We start from the raw sequence: 24,408 nt of genomic DNA, 5'->3' as shown, positions 1-24,408 counted from the left end.
AGCTGGCCGTATATTTTTTAATATTTTTAAAAAATTTGGAGACTTAAAAAACATTCCAAAAATTCAAAAAAAATGTAAAACTATATTACTTTTCAATAAAATTAACTGAATTAAGTTTGAATACAAGTTTATTTTAAGCTTTTATATGAATTTCTTTCAGACATTCGAAGTAATTTATTAAGCAGCCTATTTCTTTTAATTTCTGCAAACTTTTTTTATGCGGTTTTAAGTTAATTTTAATTCGTTGTTTTGGTTTTATGCGATTTTAGAAAATTACGGAATGTATCCCTACTTTTTCAAGGCAAGTAAAGTCTTTTTTTATGCGAATTTTTTTTTATGCGCTTTTCTGTAGAATGTATCCACCGCATAAAACGAGACCTTACAGTATTATATTTATTCATAAATAGAATTTTATTTATGAATAAATAGAATTTATTCATAAATAAAATTTTGAACACCATATTTGCTCTGGTTGCCATATGATAACTTGGTTTCCAAACAAGCTACCAGTAGAGTCAGTCACCGATGATCAACTTCCTGTACTTCCTATGTTAAAAAAAGTTGATGGCCCAGTCAATCAACGACAAAATTACCAATTCAGTAGTGGAGCAGAGATTCACCTCACATCATTAGACATCACAACCCTAATCATCGGTGACATTGTTAATCAAATTAGATTTCAATGTGTGTAATATACTACTTCCAGTTTTTGTTACATGCCACAATTAAATTTAAATCAAATTAATTAATAAAAACCATGTTAATTGAAATTTGCATAAGTGACATCCATGAATCTGTGTTTAAAGGTGCTTAACTCAAATTAAATAACAAAAATTTATTAATATTTAGTATTTATTAATACTAGGTAGCCAGTTAATTATAACTAAACATAATAAAATAATAATTAAAACTCTGGCATTTAAACTGAAACTGAAACTAAAAATTAATTAATTAATTAAAATTAAAATCAAATCAATTGAAACATATTTCAGAAAGTGTGAATAAAGTATTTGTTGTCTGTCTTGATTAATTTGGTTATACTGTATTTCATCCAGGGAAAGTCAAGTCTTTATTTATAGCCCTTTTTTGTAAAGCGATGGTTTTGGTTTTGGTTGACAGTGACAGAACATTTTGTTTTTAATATATATATATATATATATATGTATGTGTGTGTATGTGTGTATGTGTGTAAAATGGATATAGATATAGATAATATTATATCATATATAACATTATATTGCATTTGTAGGCATATTTTTATGCATGAAATACAGCTGAAAAGGTAAAAAAAGTTTAGTTTTGGTGGTTGGAAATGGATTAATCCATTTTACATTGTTTCCTATGGGAAAATTTGCTTTGATTTAAGAACAAATCAGTGAAAAACTTTTAAGAATGAATTAAGCAGCCTATTATTATTGCTTTGATTTAAGGCAAATCAGTGAAAAACTTTTAAGAATGAATTAAGTTCATAATTCAAACTTTGACTGTATTAAACTGAGTTTGTGTTTAATGATACATTATATTGCACTCTTACTGCAGTGGTGTTTGCCATCATAATTTCATACTTGTAATAAAATACATAAAATACTCCATTATGTACAGTTTTTTGAATTTCAAAGAATTTATGTGATATAATGTTCTATTCCCATTATATTGTGTAATATTAAAATTTAATTGTATTTATCAATTTATTTGAATAAAACTCTAACATTTGATTACACCAATATTGTGTTTATTTCTTTACAAAATATCCAGTGCTTACTAAAATTTAAATTTACCTGCAAAAGAACTGTTAAAATATCTAATCAATACAAATTTAAAATACATTCATTGCATTATGTAAAAACTCTTATTTTCAATTTTATACTGATTATTCTGGATTTTCTTTCATCAAAGTTATATTGTTAAATATTAGTAAAATAATATTTGACAGAAACTTTATTTTCTTTTTTAGTACTTTGCCAAATGTACACTGGCTTGTGATGTAAAATATTTAAAATAGCCAAACACCTTAGTATTTCCAGCAACGAAGTATTTAATAAAAATAATAATGTTTTTGATGTAAAATGTAATTCTTTAAGTGGATTATGGTCAGAAAGGTATGAAAAATACTACTTTAATACAATGCAGTCTAAGAAACTATTTCTGATAAACACAATCAACAAAAAAGTTACTATATTGGTGTTTAAACATACAGTAATACCTCGACTTACGCTACCCTGACTTACACGAACCCGGAGTTATGCGATTTTCAAATCTCGTCGATTCGTCTTTTGTTTGAGTGCCAAGCAACTCTCGATTACTTAATCCCCCACACTATTGTTTGGCTTACATGTTCAGACGTGTCGTGCGGAATCGACACATAGCCACAATTTATTTTGTGTTATTTATTTCTGTGTTTGTTATATCTACGGAGACTTGAGAGACTCTATGTGGTGATTTCTTCTAACGTGAACGAATCAAAAGATGAGATAAGATTAACGAGAACATTTATTAGCTTACATACATCCGACTTGGGTTTTACACAAATTGCGAAATTATACCCCGACTTACGCGGTTATCGCTTGGTCCCACCTATCGCATAAGTTCGGGGTATCATTGTATATAATTTACAAATTCAAATATAACTTTAGTGAATGTCAAAATTGTATAAAAGAGTGTAATTGAAAGAAAATCTTTCATAAATGAATTTCTACTTTATAAATGTACTAGATACTATTACTTGAAATTAATAGAAACACTATAAATACAAAACTTAATTTTCTAAAAAATTCAATTTTAATTTTTTTATTCAACTTATAAATTTTTTTTATCTAATTTCATATTCTATTATATTGTTTGAAATCATAAATAATTTTAAAATTTTTTATATTTTAAAATTATTTTGAATATTTTTCTGATTGGGGTGTTAGCAGTAAATTTGTACATTTTCCCCTCTTCTTTTTTAAATTATGAAAATATAATTTCTCATTTAAATAATTCAAACCTTCTTAATTGAAGTCAATAAGTTAGATTATGCAATAAATAAATTACAGTGAAACTAATAATTTTTATTTAAAATTAAAAAAACAAAAATTATATTATTTAAAAAGAACAAAGAATAGAAAAATAAATCTTCAATTGTACGAGGGCTATTTTTTAAATAATGTTTTTTAATAAGAATAAAAATACTGTAAATATCATTAAAATATATTTTTTCCCATATTCTACATACTTTTATCTACTTTTCTACATAATTTCCATTTTTTTTTTCAAACATTTGTCATACTGCTCAAAAATTTTTAAAATTCTGCCAAAGAAATCTGCCGCCTGACGTCGGAAGACATTAGGCCACGCTGCTTGTCTTGTAGGGCACAGCGGAGTTTTCTCAAGGTCACAATAAACATCAGAATTGATTGTTGTGCCTCTTGACATAAAATCCACTAACAAAGTTCCTTTCTTATCCCAAAAGACAGTTACCATGATCTTTCGTGCTGAAATCAAATAACAGATCGTATCTTACAGTTGGCGGGCAACTCAATTTTCTTAAACATTATAAACTTCTACAGTTCAGCACACAGACAGACAATACGGCTGCAAATGGCATCTAAACACGCGCAAAGCATGCTGAAAGCAGATGCTCATTCACAAACAAACCTTATTTAAAAAATAGCCCTCGTATTAATTATTTACCTGAAATGTGTAATTTTATGTTGTGGGCGTTCACTGATATCATCTAAATTGCTTTCAGCTTCATTTCCAGTAAAAATAGAAAGCTTTGGATCTGTGAGCATTATAAATTCCTCTACCTATAATAAAATATTGTTTAAAAATATATATACATTTTACTTATTTATTTGATCTAAGATCAAATAAAATCTTAAAAATTTACATACAGTCATAATAACTTAAAAGTACTGACAGTATGTAAATCATCAAAAATTACCAGATTATACATAATTTGATCCAATCAACTGATTTAATGCTTTAAAAAGTAAGTAAATTGCAATCTATTATTCATTTAAATTTAAAGACTTATTTGACAACTTTTAAGTACAGTCTCAGTTAAATCAAAAGTATTACAAACTTTGAATTTGTTTAAATAAAAAACAGGATAATCCTTGAAATGAGCATAAATAATTCAAATCAGAAGCAGTATAAAGTGTCTTTCAGTTGTAGATAACTTAATATCTGTAAATGAAGTTAAAGTTTTCAAGTTTCCTAAGAGAAAAATAGATTCACTCCATTTTCATTATGAAATAGTCATGCTGTAAATCAAATTAAGCACCTTATATTAATAATTAAATTAATCTAAATTAATCTATGAAAAACCCCTCAAAGCAGATTAATTTTATTAAAATTTATAATATCTGAGGATCAATCTGTAAATAATCAGCATTCTTTATTCATTTTTGTGTCCTGGAATAACATGATGATATTAGTATTGACAGTTTTTTTGTAAACTATTTGATCATCAAGAAGTGATAAACAAAATTCCATTTATAAATGATATTGAAAATTGCATTTTTTTTCTTAAATTTATCCTTACATCTGTACTACTTAACACACTATTCATCTCTAATAAATTTTTTATCCATTAAAAAATGCTTTTTATATGCAAAGTACTAAAATCAGTTTTTGACAGTAAGTTCCTATAAGACAGTGTTTCTTAAGAGAGGGCTGTGGCCCCCTGGGGGTCCATAAGAAGTTTGCCAAGGGGGCTGCCAAATTATGCAAAATTTCCTTCAGAATATAATAAAAAGAAAATTGATGTATAACCAAATATCATATTGAAAAGTGAAATAAGAAAGATAAAGTTTTCATATTTAGTATTTTTTTTTATTTCTTATTTCTTCCTACATACAACTTTGTTAGTACAGAAGAAATAGATGCAAATATGCTACTTACACCGCAGTATTTACTTCTTTTCTTCCAAAGTAATTCTAAGAAGTTAATGAGTTTTTATGTTTAATTGTGAAGTTTGAATGTTATTTATATAGATAATGAAATAATGTTAAGTTATGTTTTACATTTATTATATAAAAAATAAAGCAATAATAAAAAATCAATTTATTATAGATAATTTAACAAATATAAATTATTAAAAAAAATGGGAGTCACAAAAAAATTATGAAATATTTGATGGGCTGCAAGTATAAAAAGGTTAAGAACCACTGCTATAAGAGATCAATACCATTGTTATTGTACTGTTTATGGGTTATGAAAATTAATAAAGAAGAGAGAAATTTTTATGTATCATCATCTTATTTTACAAAGTTTAGCAAAAATAATCCTTTAAAGATTTTTCTTAATCTGGAAATTTTATAAATTCATTAAAAAGAAAATTGTGCATATCAAGAAAACCTCTTTACTGAATAAAATCTTAATCAAAAAGAGCAAGTAAATGTGTTCCTGAGATGTAAAAAGGTACTTTTTATCACTTTTTGTGGTGAAATAACTTATCAGAAAATCAAAACTATCATTATTGTGTCATTCCTGAAAAGTGAAAATGTTACAGATTTGTCTCAAATTCTTATAAAATAATTACTCCTTTTGTTTCAGTTTAATTTAAATTTTAAATTAATTTTTTAATTAAATTAAATCATCCTTTTAAATTGAATTTTAATTGTTTTGTTTGCTGTTTGTTCCTGAAAATGGATGAGTTAACTGAAATTTTTGAACTCTAATTAAAATTTATTACCACTCTAAGTAAATTATTATATTAAATACTGATTAATAAACTGAACATTCCAATCTTATATAAATTATCATTAAATAATTTTTCTATCTTTTAAATCAAATAAATTAAATGAGTTACATATATATAAATAAATATATATTATATATAAAAAAATATTTGTAAAATTTAACAATGGAATTGGTTTTATGATAAGTTAAAAGGTTATATTTTTAAAAAAGTAAAAGTTAAAAAATTTAAAATAGGATTTTACACAGACTTCAACTTTCTTCTAAAAGGAACCAGCTTTATTAGTTTAATAAATCCAAATGCATTTCATCCTAACTATAAAGGGCCTCTTCAGTGGATATAATATCACAATCCATACCAATGTTTGCCTTACAAACATCATGATTTTGATAACAAACTACCTTGTGTGAAGATGTACTTATACCTCTAACTACATTATTCCAGCATGCACCTACACTCATGCCAGAATTTAAATTAATAGCATTTTTCTGCATAACAATTATGTAGTGTTCTTTAATTCTTTATTTATGATATTTTTTCTCCTTATTCACAATTTTTATGTTATTTATATTGATATTACAATTATTTTTCTGACAATGATGAAATCATGGTAAATTATTAATTTTTAGTCTTATTGCTTCCATATGCTCTGACAATCACTTTCCCAACTGGCATTTAGTCTCCCCAACATAATATTTTGGGGATACTAACTGACAGTAATATAGCCTTTTAACTTATATTATATATAACTTAAATAAATAAATTTTTGTCTAAAACTATTTTGTGTATTTAAAAGTAATTTAAAATTGATCTATTTACTTATTTTTATATAAAAAAACTTCTTACAGCATTTTCTGGATCTCCAGAAAACATCTTTAAATCAGGATCATCAAGTAATTGTCTACATTCTTTACATTTCATTGGTGGTTGCTTATTTTCAATGATTTTTTTTGAGATTATCTCATTTTCACTAAAAGATTACATAAATATTATATATAGCATACCACATATAAATTAATATTTTGCTAATAAATAAATAACAAAACATACTTATTTGTGATTTTCTGTTTCTTATTTTGAAATTCAATTTCTTCATTATCAACATCTGAATATATTACTCTATTATTTTTATCATGCTTCTCTTTATTTCTCCTAAATTTTAAAAATATTTTTAGATTACAAAATTTTAATTAGAATTAATGTAAAATATATATGTACAGTATCATATGAACACATTGTACAGTACATTATAAAAATTAAATAAAACATAAAAATTTATTAAATTAATAAATTAAATTAAATTTATCTGTTTTATTACTTTTATGTAAGTCCTTATTTCTTTTAAGTCATTTCACATTTATTTATAACTAGCTTACCTATTGCACATTGCTGCAATCTCAGAAGAAAGGAAATTCAAGCAAACTCGTTATGATAAAATTCAATTTACATTTTATCATTTTTATTGAAACTTATTATTATTATTCATTTTCATCGGAAAAACATTTCAAAGTGTTGTTTCAATTCTATTTATTTATTGGAGTGTTCGTGGATACACGATATTTTTTGTTTTTTCGTCTGGTGCGTACACGAATAAATCAGAAGGTTTTCTGACATGTGAGCTGGCCACATACAGTTGTCCATGCGAGAAGCACGGATTCTCCAAATTTAGCCCACACACTCGCAGCGATTGTCAGAAGTGCGATATTCCCCATTTTTATATATATATTTTTTAATCCTTTATAATTTTAATTATTTAATTGCTCCTTCCTCTCTTCCTTGGCATGTTGTGAAATTTCTGATAGTTGGATAATAAACCGTTTTATTGTAATTTGTCTTTTTAAATTATTTTGAGTCGATATTAAAATTTGGAAAAGGGGGGATACCTAGATCGGTAAAATACGCGAATTTCTTCCTACAACTTCGGTTGTTGTTCGGGGTACAGTTAAGGTTTTAACGAAGTTCGAGCGAATACATAATTAGCAAAAAAAAGTTGAAATAAAGTGATTAAACAAAAATTATTACAAATATCGTCAATAACAGTTCACAAATGCATATATAGAGATATTTTTTGAAGGGGGGAAATGGTCTTCACAATTTGAAATCGATCGAACACACAGTGCTCGAATGCTCGTGTAAACGTGTGCCATCTATCATAGGATAAATGCCAGAAACCTTCATGGGAGTATATTAAACAACTTCTCAAAGTTTAACGGCAATCAGATAAACGGTGTAGTAATGCATGAAGGACACACACACACATTCATTTTTATATATATAGATACATGCACTTCATGATCCAATGCTAGATGTATTTACAATAGGATCATCTAACTATTATTTTGTGTTTAATAGTTTCATTTTTTTCTGCCACTTTTTTTATATACACTTCTTTTTTAAATTTCATATTTAATATAAGAAAGAAAAACATGAAAATCAAATATTATTTCATTTTTGAGCAAAGATAACATTTATTTTTCACTTACAAGATTTCACTTAAAAGATATTAAATATTTAATTATTAAAATTCATACATGCTGGCAACATGATTTTCTTCAAAAAAAATTATATTAATAATTTAATCAAAATTAGCATTGTCATAACACAAAACAACCAGCAGAGTTTTATTTACACATTTAGAATACAGTTTGGGCTTTAGATTATTTTACATACTGTAGAAAGACAAAAATCACTTAAGTGTTATTCTTAAGAAATTTAGATTTTAAAATATTATAAAACTTCATTTGTCATTAACAATAAAATTAGTTTTACCCTTTTCTTTTTGGACTGTTTTTAATTTTTAAACTTTCTCTACTAATCATCATATAATATGAGAAAGAAAACATTAATTATGCATGATATTTGATGATTTACCTTTATCCATAGAAAATTAAAGCATAATTGTTCTACAACTTTTGTAAAGTGTAGTGAAAAAAATATTTCATAATTAAATATCTAATCTATACAGTGGGTGATCGGTTAACGAACATAATTCATTCCAAGACTTTGTTCGTTATCCAAATTGTTCGTTAACTGATTATCGATTTACCATAGGTTTATGGAAATTTGATTAATTCGTTCTGGAGACTCTAAAAAGTAAAAAATATATACTTTTTTACTACGTTTATTTACATATAATAGTAAAAATACATATATATGTAATCTTGCATTTTTATTAGTCATGTTTTTTCCGCTTGTGGGGGTTAAAGAATCTGTCCAATGTCGATTTTTTCTCTTTTTATCAGGATTTTTCAGAAGTAATTAATAGTATTGTAATTGTAGAGATTCCCAACCCCATTAACCTTATTCTGGTTTAGATGCCACTTGGATTATCGTTGTTCTGACATTCTCCCACTTCTTCAAAAGATCTTTAGTAGTAGATGTCGACATTGGTCCTCTTTTGTCTTCTTCTTTTTCAAAAGAAAACACATCTCGCTGAGTTTCTTGGTATTCTTCATTTGAGAGTTCTTGGAGTTCTTCTGTTATCAGATCAGTTTCAGGTTCCATTATGAGCTCTAAAATGATCTTTATTTCTCAGATGTGATTTTCATTAATCAATTAGCAGCTTAAGACTTCTTGATATATCTTTCATAGCTAAGATTGTGCCTACTGTAGACCTGTTCAAGCCATTCTGTCTAGCAATATTAGACATCTTTTGCCCACTTTCTACCTTGGCTATTATCTCTTGCTTGGTTTCTACAGTGAGCACAGTTCTTGACACTCCTCTTTTTAGGCTCCATAATATTATCAGTTTCTTTTTTAAATAAAAAGTTCAGAAAAGCACTTACAAAAATTCAGAGAACAGAAATCAACTAGCCCACAAAAAATTATTTAAATGCAAGGCCCTGATGAAATTCGAAATTTGGTGATAAAACGTTAACGAATATCCGATGAGACATTTAAACTTTCATCTTTCATAAATAAACCCCGATGCAAAACTTAACAAGTGCACGTCCGACAGTCTCGCGAATACTATAAAAAATTATTTGTCAGAAAGGTAAACAAAAAGCTGGAATTACAAGGAAAAGTTTCAAAATTTGGAGGAATATTATACTATCTGATCGGTATTGGGTTGATGTCGATGTTGACGTCTCCTGCGCTCTGAAAGGTTTTGAATTGTTACCCGAAGACACGAGAAAATCAATCGGTTTTCGTTATTTTCCGTCGCTTCTTTTTATGTTTGTTCAGTAAAGTGTTTGTTAACTGAACATGTGTTCGTTGTCTGATCATAAAAATCTTTTCTGAAAGTGTTTGTTATCCGATTTGTTCGCTATCCAAACTGTTCGTTAACCAATCGCCCACTGTAAATTGTCATAATAGTTTTTTAAAAAAAATTATTACACAATGGCAAACATTGATTAGACAAGTGATTTAAAACACAACCTTTAGTATCAAATAGTAAATTAACAAATAAGCAATTTTTTTTCACTATTTTAAAACAAACATAAAATTATAAAGTAATTACCTCTATAAACAATTTGATATTCTAGAACCTAATTGCTTTAAAATTTTATATTAAACCTAAAGATAACTACTGAAGGTGGCTGAGAACATTTGTTTTCTGTTAATTTATTTTGATTATATTAAAGATTGTTGTTTTGTTTGTGATTATTAAAAAAAAATAATAACCATCACATATTGTATAAAGTATATTGTAATATTGATATAGACTTTTTAGTTTACATGAATTTAAAATAACATTTATGTAAAGTAAAAATTATACATCAACATCCAATAAGATATTAAAAAATCTAGCAATATGAGTTGCATGATTTTCTGTAACTTTCCTGGATGTTATGAGTTTTTATTAAAAAAAACTTTTATATTATTAAGCAAGAAATATTGGGTTGTTCGGAAAGTAAGTTCGTTTTTTTCCCATGGAAAAAAACACAATATTTTTATAATAAATAAATATTTTATTGAATTATATATTGATCATTTTGGTCAAATACATGTTGTCATCGTCTCTGGTAGTAGCATGATTTCACATTAATAAAAGTTTTGATCGTTGCTTACAAAAAACTGATACAAGTGATTTTTGACATTGTCATTTCAAGTAAATGTCTTACAGTTAAAAAAAATTTGTATAAACCGGAACAAGTAATAATCTGAGTGTGCTTGATCTGGCGAATATGGTTGGTGTGATAGCACCTCCCATCTAAGTTATAACAGTTTCTGACAAGTTACCAAACTTGTGTGAAATTTGACATTATCGTGGTAAAACACTACACCTGTTTTGTTGATCAATTCTGGCCGCCTTTTCTGTTTGATGATATTACTCAATTTGTTTACTTGATGGCAATACACTTTCGAACCAATTGTTAAATTGTCTGGTTAAAGCTTCAAAAAAAAAAAAAAAAATTCCTTAAAATTCCATCAAAGAGAACATCTCTCTTTGGTGGGATTTTAAGGGAAACATGTGGAACCCATATATCAAGCTTCGAAATGAAACCAATTTGTTTCAAGTAATCATAAACAGTTCAATTTGACAAATTTAATCTCTTAGTGATTTCACGTGTTGTTATTCGGCAGTTTGCTTCAATCAGTACCTTTATTTTGTTTTCATTGGCTTCAACTGGCCATCCAGAACATGGTGCATATTCAATATTGAAATTGCCAGAACGAAATTTTGTAAACCAGTTTTGGCACTGTCGTTCTGTCAATACATCTTCTTCATACATGTCACACAATTTTTTTCTTGCTTGAACAGCATTCTTACCTTTTTGGTAATAAAAAAGCAAAATATGCCGAAAATGATGCTTTCGATCTTCCATATTTGATGGGACACAAAAAATAAACAATTGCACAAAATCAAACAAAATTTTTTACAAATAAGCCTTAAAATGCTAGCTGTCAAACTATATAATGATAATACGGTTTAGAATGAAAATGGCGGAAAAAATATGACTAATCTATCTAGTGGTAAAAAAATGAACTTACTTTCCAAACAACCTAATAAAATTGTATTTGGTGCCACTTGTTATCAGATTTTGTTATAAAAAATTTTTAATTTTTAATTACTACAATTTGGCAAAAAGCTTAATTTTGAGGGTAGGGATGAGTTTTATAAAAAAAGTGTAAATGTTAATAACAAATAAAATCTTCATTAAGTCCTACCCTTCTGCAGATATGACATATTGACACCCTTTTATCTCCTCACCCTCTCAACCTTTCACGGCCATTAATTTTAATAACATCAATGCCCCTCATATACAAGCCACCATGCATAACTTTATTTCTTAATCTTTACTCCATCCTGAGATATGAAGCAAAATAAACACCAACACATACACATACAAGGAATTTTTTGCTGCTTTTTTTTTTACTTTTTTGAGTTCAATAAGTCTCAAAACATGAAGATTTGCAAAAAACATGATTCCAATACTTTCCCTTGTTATGTATACATAACAGCCAGGAAAGTAAAATGTGAACAATTGAAAAGACTATATTTGTTACACCTAACTGACAATTTTCTAAAATTAAATTTTATTAAAATATAAAAAAATATTACAGTAAAGCATCAATTATCCGACCCCCGATTAACCGTCACATTGGTTAACCGATCGTTCTAGTCGGCAAATTTCAAATGTCCGCTAGTGATATAGCACTACAATATTTGGCTATGTCTTGGCTACTTTAATATTATTTTTGTTAAATTTTTGCGTGTTTTAGCTGGCAACATCAGCTCAACCATTGAAGGGAGGCCAGTATTTAAACGAGACTTAATTTTCTAATTACGAGTGGTTGTTTGTTTTGTGAACAATAAAATAATTTAAAAATAATTTTTAACAATACCACAGCAACGATTATTATAAAAAAAAAATTGTTATGCTTAACATCAATGAAAATTCAATACGAAATAGGTTAATAGCGATATACTAATATACTAATTACATGAGATATACTAATATCCTAATATGCTATACTAATAATGTATTTTTTTCATTCTTTTTGGTTACCCAACCAACCTGCGTCCCAAATTGAGTCGGATAATCGATGCTTTACTGTATATCACTTTCACATTGAGATGTGAATATTTACTGATAGTTGATATTTCTAAAAGTAAAATTATACCTGCCAAGAACAATGTAATTAATAGTAGATTGTGTTTCAAGTAAATTTGATACTGACAATGAACTCATAAGTTATCACCATCAAATTAACTTGATACTTCCAGCAAAACAAATGTTGTTAATATATCATTTTTATATTCTCAAATACTGTATTTATATGTATGTAATAAATAAATATATTAATAAATCTTACATTTGTTTGAACATATCTTTTATAGTGATGTCAGCTGCTTGATTCTTTTTCTTATTTCGTTTAGATACTGAATTTTCACTTTCTAAATAAAAAGAGTAATATGCCTATTTAGTATTAACAAGCTAAACAATGAACTGTTAGACTTTCTTTAACATGGCTGTATTTAACTAATATATTACAATAATTATAATTTTTTATTTCTCTGTTGCATAAATATAAACCTAATTAAAAACATCTAGCAATAGTTCATTATTTGGCTAATTTTTAATATGTTTAATTTATTAAATTAAAATATGTTAAATTAAAGATAAAAATAGTCTTTTTGAAAAGTCATATTCTTAAATTGACTTCTTGATTCATAATTCATATTCATCTATTATACTTTTAACATACCTAAATTGATGATCTATGTATGAAATATAATTAGAAACTTTAATTCTAACTAAACATATTTCCAATTTTTAATTTAAAAAAACTACCAAAAATAAAAACATACGTTTCACTGCATTTTTTCGATCTTTGAAAACAACCTTCTCAATTTCTAAAAGTTTGGAATCTCTTCTTTTTTCATTTTTATTGTTGTTATCTTCATTTTCATTATTCAAATCATTTAATTCATTGTCAACCAATCTGTGAAATCCTTTTTTGTTGAATACTTCATTTTCTGTATCACTGCAAATCTAAAGATTAAATTTACAAGTTTATTGGAAAATAAATACAAAAATGTCATGTATTTACAAAAAATAAAAGTATCATATCAATATTTAATAACCTAATAATTGAACAGTTTCTAAACCCAAAATATACTTGTATCAAAAATTAAAGCAATAAACACAAAACTTGTGTAAAATTACCACTGTGAAATGAAAGTAGCTGAAACTTATAAATATACAATTTTTTCACTGCTGGACTAACCCTGAGATTTGTAAGGGATTTTTTTAATATTAATTTGCTTATGCTTTAATTTCCTCCAAACCTTGTTTGCATGATATATTCTGCACTTCTAAACATTACTAATATATATATTTAAGAATACAGTAGAGCATCGATTATCCGACCCCCGATTAACCATCACATCAGTTAACCGACCGTTCTAGTCGGCAAATTTCAAATGTCCACTAGTGATGTGGCATTACAATATTTGTCTTTGTCTTGGCTACTTTAATATTATTTTTGTTAAATTTTTGCATGTTTTAGCTGGCATCAATGGCTCGACCATTGAAGGGAGGCCAATATTTAAACGAGACTTAATTTTCTAATTATGAGTAGTTGTTTGTTTTGTGAGCAATAAAATAATTTTAAAATAATTTTTAATGATACGATAGTGACGATTATTATTTTTTAAAAAAAATTGTTAGGCTTAACATCGATGAAAATTCAATGCAAAGTTGGTTAATAGCGATATACTAATATACTAATTACATGGGATATACTAATATACTATACTAATAATGTATTTTTTTTGGTTATCCGATTTTTCAGTTATCCGACCAACTTGAGTCAGATAATCGATGCTCTACTGTATTACAAAAAATGATCAATAATCAAAGCATTTTATATTTAAGTGTAGTATAGTATATGGTAAAGCTCTCTTTACTAAATAATACTATACTATTAGTTTTACAGTACAAATAATATATACAGTAAGTTTTCATTAAGATTGTTATTTCTCTTATAAAATTATTATATCATTTCAAATATTTTTAATCTGCTAATTAAAATATAAATGTTAATTAATATTTTTCTCCAAAACTTTTCATTCATTCTGTAAAATATTTATCATAAGTCATCAAAAATATTCAAATTTATCAAATCAGAAAAATATTCTACCTCCATTTCTTCATCATTGTCAATTTCTTTTGAATATTCTCTGAAAATAAAATAAATTTATTAAAATAGTTCATCTCAATATATTTAAGATATTTACAGTCAAATAAAGAAATCACATACAATGTATATTCTTTAGCTTATTCAATAAGATGTAAGATAAAACTGTTATAATTGAACTTTTTATAAACTTAAAAATTCTATAACTTGATAATCTCTTATTAATATTTACAACAATCAAATTAAAAAAAAAATTTATTATGCATAGTAGTATCTAGGCAATTACACAAGTTATTCTAATTAGACAACTGTGTTTATCTTATTAATAAACAATTATTAAATTAAAAATTCTGAAATGAAAAAGTAATTAAATCAAGACCTGTCAACATGTTAATAAAGTGCTTTGGTAATTACGCAATTCTGAGCTTGTTGCATTGCATAAAATTAAAATAATAAATAAGTTTATAAAATAATTGACTATGTCTGTTTGCAATAATATTGGAAAATACACAGTACTTACAGTTTAACACTTCCAAAAATATTTAATTAATTTTTGAATTTTATCATATATAAAAATCTAAAAAAGACATAAATGAGTAAAATTTAATTTAAAAAATATCTGCAACTTCAGATAATCCCACGATATAAAAATCCATCAAAAAAAGTTAGTTAAATATAAGTAAAATCAAGAAAAAACTAAAACTTCCAAGATAAGGAAATTTCTGTTGTAAAAGTCAGGTATGCGATCATGTGATGCCCATCTCCACACCTTGTGTAACCAAAGTTGGTGAGATTGAAATAAATGCTAAATTCCAGTAGAAGTAAAAACAAGTAAAACAGCAAAACCATATTTAAGACAAGACTATCTCTCAGAGACGGAATCACTTTGATGCTCGAGACAGGTCTTGTTCTCATTCTCCTATCTTCTTTGATATCGCTGCTTTTGGGCACGATCATTCAAACTTCGCCGGCCATGACCACGAGATCGTCCACAATTCAACTTCGATCAAATTAACTTATCTAATCCAAAATTTCTCTCTGTTGCGTGTCGGCCCAGGTTGAATTTTTGTCGATGCATAGTGAAAAGTTCCCGTTTTTGAAAAAAATAATCCTGTGGCTATTGTATCGTCCAAAATTATTTTTTTATTTCGCATAAACAATATACAATTTAACCCGATTATAATGTCATCGAATGTAATGACAACCCTAATATAATATCTAATTTTTATCAGTCTTATGATTTTACTATACTAGATAATGTTAAAAAAACCCACTTGTAACGACATAAAACCATTTTAACATTATATTTGAAGAACTCCCAAATTTACAAAATTAGATTACAAATTTTATTTAACATAGAAGAAACTACGTGTTCAGTCCTAAGGTCAGAGTTCACTTCTTAGAACGACTGTGGGTGGTACTCTCCCCTACCTGACTTCGGTGGGATGAGGTGGCTGTTTTGCCTGTTTGTAGAAGAGGATCACCATTTTATATTTTATTTTGACTCGATTCTCAGTCCCCTGACTACCTACGAGTCTGGATTTTTTTATGCGCAAATGATTTGGGCACCTAATACTCTGTGCCAAATATCAACTCTCAACATGTACTCCTTCATACCTCTATGCTGGTAAGAACGAGTGGCAGTACGATTTTATAAACAAGACATAGTCTTGTCAATAAACATTGGCATGTGTCTAGGACAATAAACTTGAACAGGGGCAAAGATGAAACACAACACCATGTAATTTATGCTAATTACCTTCTAATATTAAAAAATTAAAATCTTCAATAAATTATAATTAAATTAAAATTTTTTGACTGAATTCAACTAGAAACATATTGGAAAGTAGACTAAAGTAAAAATAGCAGTTTCTTGATGTTAAATATTTATCAATTAATTTTTTAATTTGGTGCTGGATTGACTGTGGGTGTGCAATTTATATTCGAGTGAGCACACGCTTGATGACGAGTTAAGAAAGTTTTATTGTTCATGGATAATGCTCCAGGCCATATACTTAACCTTCAGGAAATCCCTAATAGCCATTTAAACATCAAGAATATTTATTTGTTGCGAACACATCAATTCTCCAATCAATGGACCATGGCAGTATTGCAATGTTTAAGGCATAATATCCACAGACAACCTTTAAACATATGATAGAAGCAATTGATACAACAATGCTGGTGAAGATGCTTTGATGGTCTTTCAAACTATAGCAAACTGAGCAAATGATGTCCAGTAGATAAGTCTCTTGTAAAGCTATGTTTAAATGGAGAGTTATCAACTATATGAAGAACTACATATGTATGTAGACATTTTAACATAAAATTTGGACTATGAATATTTAGAATATGGAAATGAATATTGAAAATAGGAATATGGACATGATATTAATATAGCATGAAATAGTAAATAACACCAACAAAACCTTCAAAAGAATACTAGTAAATATAATTTAATATAAATATGTTACAACAAATATTTTTGATGTAACATATTCAGACCACTGCCCTAGCAATATATGCTTCTGAAACTGGCATGGAAGCTAAACTACAGCAAGCCAGTCTCATTAGATGCACCCTTCGCACTGATCAGATCAAAATTTTAAAAGATCTAGAAATTTGTAAAACTGAACTAAAGGGGTAATGTATCAATTTTAAAGAGGAGGGAAACATCTCACATGCATGTCTTTTTAGATGATCTTGACAACATTAACAAGAAATAAAAATCAATTAATTCCATTAAGATTTGTAACAAATATATTCATTAAATTTTTTTGTTAATTTTTATTCTTAATGTTAACACATGGATGTGATTTTTATACTTATTTTAATACAGTAATACCCCAAACTTACGCGATAGGTGGGACCGAGCGATAACCGCGTAAGTCGGGATATAATTTCATACAAATAATGTTTAATTGGGGCTGGAGACTAAAAAAACAATAATTTAGAAATAAAATGTTTAATAAAATCTTAGATAATATATATGTATAACAAATTATACTATTATACAATTTTTCAGATTTACTTGATTATCACACCATAATTTTAACACTGTTTCCATCTCAGCAATAACACCGTGACATTTACGAATGATGCTTGAATTTAAAGATTGAGCATTTTTCGCAGCTTTGAGAGTTTTATCTTTACCTTTTATAATTGTTCTGACCGTCGATTCCGGTAGATCAAACTTCTTTGCCAATTCACAAATTTTCATTTTTGTATCAAAGTTAATAATGTTAACTTTACATTCCAAAGATAAAGTTTTTCTTGTTTGATGCAGAATAATCAGTTCTACTTTGTTTGGATGGCATAGTAGAGTCTCTCGAGTCTCAGTAGATATAACAAACACAGAAATAAATAACACAAAATAAATTGTAGTTATATGTCAATTCCTCGCAACACGTGTTGGAACACGTAAGCCGAACAATAGTGTGGGGGGAGTGAGTAATCGAGAGTTGTGTGGCGCTCAAATAAAAGAGGAATCGACGAGATTTGAAAATCGCGTAACTCTGGGTTCGCGTAAGTCAGGGTAGCGTAAGTCGAGGTATTACTGTATTTAATTATTCCAGCAATTTAAAAATTTAAATTTGATCTTTTAGTATTCTAATTCTATCAATTATTTTGACCTGAAGCAGATCCTATTCAAATCAAAAATGTTTGTCATAGCATATTTATATTAAATTATATTTGCTGGTATACTTTTAAAGGTTTTGTTAGTGTTATTTACTAGTATATAACTACTGTGGGAAGATTTAGATAGCATGAAATGATTTATAACTTCAGGTACAGAGGATCTGAAGTCCAATACAAAATCACAGTCGAAATTTTTTAATGATCACCATTTTAACAGCAATGTTTTACATCAGTATGTACAAACATGAAATTTACCGGACACATAGTATCTGGTAAATTTCATGTTTGTACATACTGATGTAAAACATTGCTGTTAAAATGGTGATCATTAAGGATTACCCTGAAGAACTTAGCTTCTACTGTACTATTTTAGATACGATATTTTGCGTTTTTGCGAGAAATCGAGCATATTTTTAGACCCATCTAAAGATTCTCTAATTAGTCTTGGAAGAGGGGGACCTAATTCATGCACCCAGTGAAAATGAGTAAGATCACCTATAAACTAATAATCTTAATCTTTGCTATCATTACTTTTTGCCTGAGCAACACCAGGCTCATCTGCTAGTATAAATATAATAATAAAACAAAATATAATTCTTTAAGTACAAAGTACATAATAATATTTACTACATATTATATAAACTATATTGAGAAAATATAAGCAAGTTTAGTTTCATAACAAATACATAATAATACATAAAAAAAACTTCAAAATTGTTTTCTTGCTTTTTCGTTTGCAAATCAGTCAATCACTCAATCACTTTCTTCAGATCAAGTTGACAAGCTATTGTTTTTTCAATTGATATAGTCAGGGGTAGATCTAGGTTTTTCAGGGCCTAGGGCTTATTGAAGTCCAATGGGAACCCATTTTTTTATTAATACAAATAATACTATAAATCATCATTATTATTATATTATGAATATTAACTATTTTTTTACTATACAATAAATGCTCATTGTTAATGAAAAAGTGTAAAAAATTTATGACTATAAATCATCATTATTATATTATTATGAATATTAACTATTTTTTTACTATACAATAAATGCTCATTGTTAATGAAAAAGTGTAAAAAATTTATGACAATAATTCAATTTTTGTGGGCCCTTGACACTTGGGAGCCCAGGGCTTAAGTCCTATTAGTTCCTATGTAAATCTGCCCCTGGATATAGTAATCAGAGTTAAGATGGTGGTGCTTCTTAAATAAGTTTTGATTAATTTTAGGTTTGAAAAACATCGTTCTGCTGTCGTTGTTGTTGCACTATTTGAAGCTGTGGTGTGAAATAAAAATAGTTCAGCAACTTCGCTTATAGAAGTAACTTCTTTTACCTGACTATAAAAACACATTTTAAATCGTAGCAGTTGAGGTCCAAAACTAGGTGAATGTTGAAGGGATATGCCAATTGTAACAATTCTGATTATTCCAGAATATTTTTATCAGATAACGTGACAAGTTATACAGGCGATAAGCACTTGAAGTATACAGTACAATGAGTATTGTGCCGAATGGATTCAAATTTAATAGTTAATTGATTAATTATTAAATCCAAAAATTTTTTTATTAATGTTTTTACAAGTTTTTATTTTGTCCTTTCTAACTTGGTGCCCTCATGATTCGTGCACCTAGAGCAATTTGCTCCAACTGCTCTACGGTAGCTATGCCTCTGTATGGACATCATGAGACACTATAAACACAAAAATAAAACCATTTTTAAAAAGATGTTTAAATACATTAACTTTTTGATGATGCATGTTTGGTGACATAGAATGCACATTACATTCACAAGTTAACTTTTTTTCAGGTTTTGATGTCTTGAAAGTCAGGTACATTAGATTCAATAGCACATTAGGCTTGATAAAACATGGTATTTGATAGATTAATAATTCACATAAAAAAAAAAAACTTAAAATGTACTCACTGGAATACTTTTTACAGGTTTGAAGGATGATATAAATCAAGTAAAAAGCTCCACAATATTTTTAACATTTACATTGAACAAATCACCATACACTATTAGTTTCTAATAGTGTAAGGTGACCAGATTTAAACATTGGTGAATCGGGACAAAATTGACGGGTGGGGAAATAGTTATCTTGTTGAAGAAACTGTTATAGAGCAACAAAATTTTGTCATCAAAGAACACAAAAATTGTATTGTATTATATTTTTTTAATTTCAACATGTAAAATTTACAAATATAATAAATATATAATAAATTTTCTTTCATTTAAATAAAAAAAAAAAAGTAAGTTTAAAATGTGGGAGTCAGAGTCAACACATTTTTTTTGGACTTTGACTTCTTTGGCCAGAAATTCCTCCCAACTCTGACTCCACAGCCCTGATATCTAAACAAACCATATTCCATTCACAATTAGAAGTGAATAGTTCTGGGTTTCTTTTGCATCCACTTAAAACATAACAGCAATAAGACATACCATCAAATTTTATCATGTTAAGATGACTTCTTAAAGTAATAAAAACTAAAATGATGCTAGAGCCATATTTTTGATGTGGAAAAATTGTTACAGATAATATACAATGGCATATAATCAGCTTAATTAGTCAAAAGCTTTTTAACACACAATCTACAGATTGTATGTTGGAAAATACTATTATTTATATCAAGAGTATTTTATCATAGTTATTTTGTATTCTAATAAATGTACAAGAGCAGTTCAACTTCTGTTTGGAATTTCAGTAATGTTTATGGAACTGTATTTGCTACATAGTCTGAATTTTGCTACATAGTCTGTTTCTTTTTAAGTACTCTTACACAAACTGATGCTTCTCTCATCATTTTGGTCTTTAGGGTTGTGTTGGAGTCATTACATGACAACTCTCTGCAGCCAGAGACTTCAGCATTCCAGGTAAATCTTCTGTCTCCCAAAGCATTGTTGAAAGGCCATACCGGTAATAATTGCCGAATGACAGATCCAGACTGTAGGCCAGGTGATCCAGAATTTCCTAAGTCTGTTGATTGCCTCTACCATGTGCAAGGCTGTTCTTTGACACTAGTCAAAAGACTTCTATTCTATAGCCAAATGATGAAAGAAGTGTCAGCATGAGGAGGGGAGTTTGTAGAGAAAAAAACATAAATTGGGACTACATAGCACATGTAATTCTATTGCCTTTACTGAAATTCCAGACAGAAGTTGAACTGCCGTTGTATTTTACATTTNAACATTGGTGAATCGGGACAAAATTGACGGGTGGGGAAATAGTTATCTTGTTGAAGAAACTGTTATAGAGCAACAAAATTTTGTCATCAAAGAACACAAAAATTGTATTGTATTATATTTTTTTAATTTCAACATGTAAAATTTACAAATATAATAAATACATAATACTATTATAAATCTTTAAAACTCTTTATTCTTTCACATATTGAGTGAATTTTTTTAGTAGAGTGCTATCGTCGTTTAAAATGTCATGAAATTTTTTGCAAGAATTTATTAAATTATATTTCACACATAATATGGCTTTTAAAGTCTCAACACTTAATTGTGATTTAGGAGATGTCCACACTTTATTTACAATAGAAAAAACGCATTCAGTCACGGCATTGGTTCCTGGTAAGGACAGCATGTATTCCAGAATTTTTAATGCATTATTGTATGGAACAGTGTGTTTCAAAATGAAATATTTCTAACCATTTATTCTCTGTTGAGATTTGCCCAAGATTTAACCTTTTCCTTATCAATATATTTTTTAAATAATGATACCTCATTAAAAAAATCATTTTCAAAAATATTACTATCTGGAAAAGGTTGACTAATGTGATCAAATGATTTTTGCACATCTTCCCAATTAAGTTCTTGTTTTAGTATATATATAACCCAATGAAAATGTTCAATGTCATTGTAATGTACTGTACAGTCCACTCTTCTGAATAATCTAAGCAGTTACTATAGAACTTTTTGGCATGATTTATGAAATTTGCACGATTTATTGCACCTTGTTCTTCTGACTGACTTATACTTTTATGGATGGTTAACAAAAGAAAAAAGGGGGGCATGCTGCAGCTGCGCGCCCAAAATCATTTTCTGTCGATCTTTGTCACAAACACAAAGGGTTTTGTCGATGCAGCATTCTTTATTTCCAATTTTCACGCACACCTTGATACTGATACATGTGATACAAAATAATCTTTACAAATCTTAAGCATAAGACATAAGTTTATGATATAATTGACAGAAGTTTAATATTTCCAAAAGTCGGGACTTTTTAAAAACTGCAAGACAAACTGTTCCACCAGAAGCAGGACGTCTGGTCACCTTATAATAGTGCTCATTTGTTTTTACAAAGAAAACACAAATTATATGATTTTACAATTAAACACCACAGCAAATTTTAATGTGTTTAAAATTAAAAGCTAGTTTTTTTTATTAAGTTAATTTAAAAAAAAAAAAACTTCAAATTTTAACACTAGAAAAGATTATATATTTTGATAACTTAAAGAAATTTTGACTAATATGTATCTATTTACATCTATTAGAATCCAAGCTGAAATAATATTTAAATACTTGAAAAAACACACCTTTGATTCCAATACGAAACATTGACAATTTGAGAGACCTGAAACAGGCTTATGAAAGGGGCCGAAAACATTTGTTGGAAAGGTAAATGAGACCAGAGTCATACTCAAAGCTGCATTTTTCAAGTATCTATTTACATTGTTATTAAATAAACAAACATAATAAACACATATTTACAAAGGATATGCAATACATGGAAATTATGTTTATATACTGAATACACAAATTTATAGTATTTTTACTTTAACAATGCACAGTACAGTACATTACTAAAGCATATCAATTTAAATTTAAAAAAAATCTTATAAACTTAATTTTAAAAGAAAATTATACATTAGTGTATATCCCAAGTAATTGAATAATAAATAATAATTCATTAAAACAAGATTCTGAATACAGTGTATTATTTATAATCACATTTCCTAAGCCAAAATTATCAATTAAGTTACTTTATTTTAATTAAATTTACAGTAAGATAGGATTTTATTAATATAAATCAAAAAGGGATCAAAGCAAACATTTATTTAATTATTCGTCTTAAATGCATTAAATTTAATTGTGAAACTGATTAATTTCAGTCTGTAATGAGCTAAATCATTGATAGAAAACGTTTTATCATCTCACCTATCTAATAACGTATCCTTCATCTTTTTAACGTTAACAGGCATATTTAATTTCGAAAAAATTAACAAACAAATTATTTTAATTTACAATTGATTCAATAAACGTTAAAATTTCTTAAAATCAATCGCAAATAAGTGCAATACGCACGAAAAATTTCCCGCGAAAATGTCATAACTAAAAGGCGAAACTGCATAAAAAGAAATGTTATTTCATTAAAATTAAATAATATATAATTTATTTTAAATTACATTAAAATTACAACGCATTAGCTTTTTCGTTTATAATTTTTGCAATCCCGTATAAAATTCATATGGTTTTTCAAAAATAAATTTGAATTCGTACCACATTTTCTTTACAACAACAAACACGTGTGCGGTGAAATGGCGGCAAATCCGAATGACATTTTAACTTTCTCCTTATTTTGATCACTTTTTTGTTTTTTTTTTTTTAAATAAAATTAGGGAAATGTCACAAAGTAAAATATTGGAAGAAATTGTTCAGTGGAATTCCGAACAATGCCAGCAAAGATTGTGGGACGTCTTACCTCAGTTGATAATATCCTTTAAAAATAAAAGTCGATATAATTAATAAACACACAGTTATGTTTAGTTTATACATTAATTTTATTTTCTCCCGTGTGTAGTGTTACCACCCGTCCGGTTTTCACCTGGACAGTCCGGGAATCGACTCACTGTCTGGGTGAACTACTAATTTTGCCCGGGAATATTGTGCACGACATGTCAACCTTTTGTTTTTGCTTTTTTGCTTGATTCGTATTCGTACACGTCTCCAATATCCAATAGAGCTAAGTCATCCATAGTTGTTTTTTTCTT

At 27.6% G+C, this 24,408-nt stretch overlaps 1 protein-coding gene across 1 annotated transcript in view; it reads right to left on the bottom strand.

Annotated features, from left to right (window-relative positions):
- Positions 1–23,753, bottom strand: part of LOC111639549 (DNA (cytosine-5)-methyltransferase 1-like) — an 83,646-nt gene extending 59,893 nt beyond the window's left edge. The window contains exons 1-8 of the mRNA XM_023385436.1: positions 23,576–23,753; positions 14,780–14,819; positions 13,446–13,629; positions 12,950–13,031; positions 6,737–6,838; positions 6,533–6,656; positions 3,673–3,788; positions 912–936 (exon numbers count right to left, since the gene is read on the bottom strand). Coding sequence (XP_023241204.1) covers positions 912–936; positions 3,673–3,788; positions 6,533–6,656; positions 6,737–6,838; positions 12,950–13,031; positions 13,446–13,629; positions 14,780–14,819; positions 23,576–23,619 — 717 coding nt within the window. The 5' untranslated portion in view covers positions 23,620–23,753. The remainder of the gene's footprint in view (positions 1–911; positions 937–3,672; positions 3,789–6,532; positions 6,657–6,736; positions 6,839–12,949; positions 13,032–13,445; positions 13,630–14,779; positions 14,820–23,575) is intronic.
- Positions 23,754–24,408: the final 655 nt, after the last annotated feature.

This window comes from Centruroides sculpturatus, unplaced genomic scaffold (assembly GCF_000671375.1).
Source record: "Centruroides sculpturatus isolate CEXI.00-Female unplaced genomic scaffold, Cexi_2.0 scaffold1262, whole genome shotgun sequence".
Lineage (NCBI taxonomy): Eukaryota > Metazoa > Arthropoda > Arachnida > Scorpiones > Buthidae > Centruroides > Centruroides sculpturatus.
Note: the sequence above shows the minus strand (reverse complement) of the source record. Positions and strands in the feature narration are given on the sequence as shown.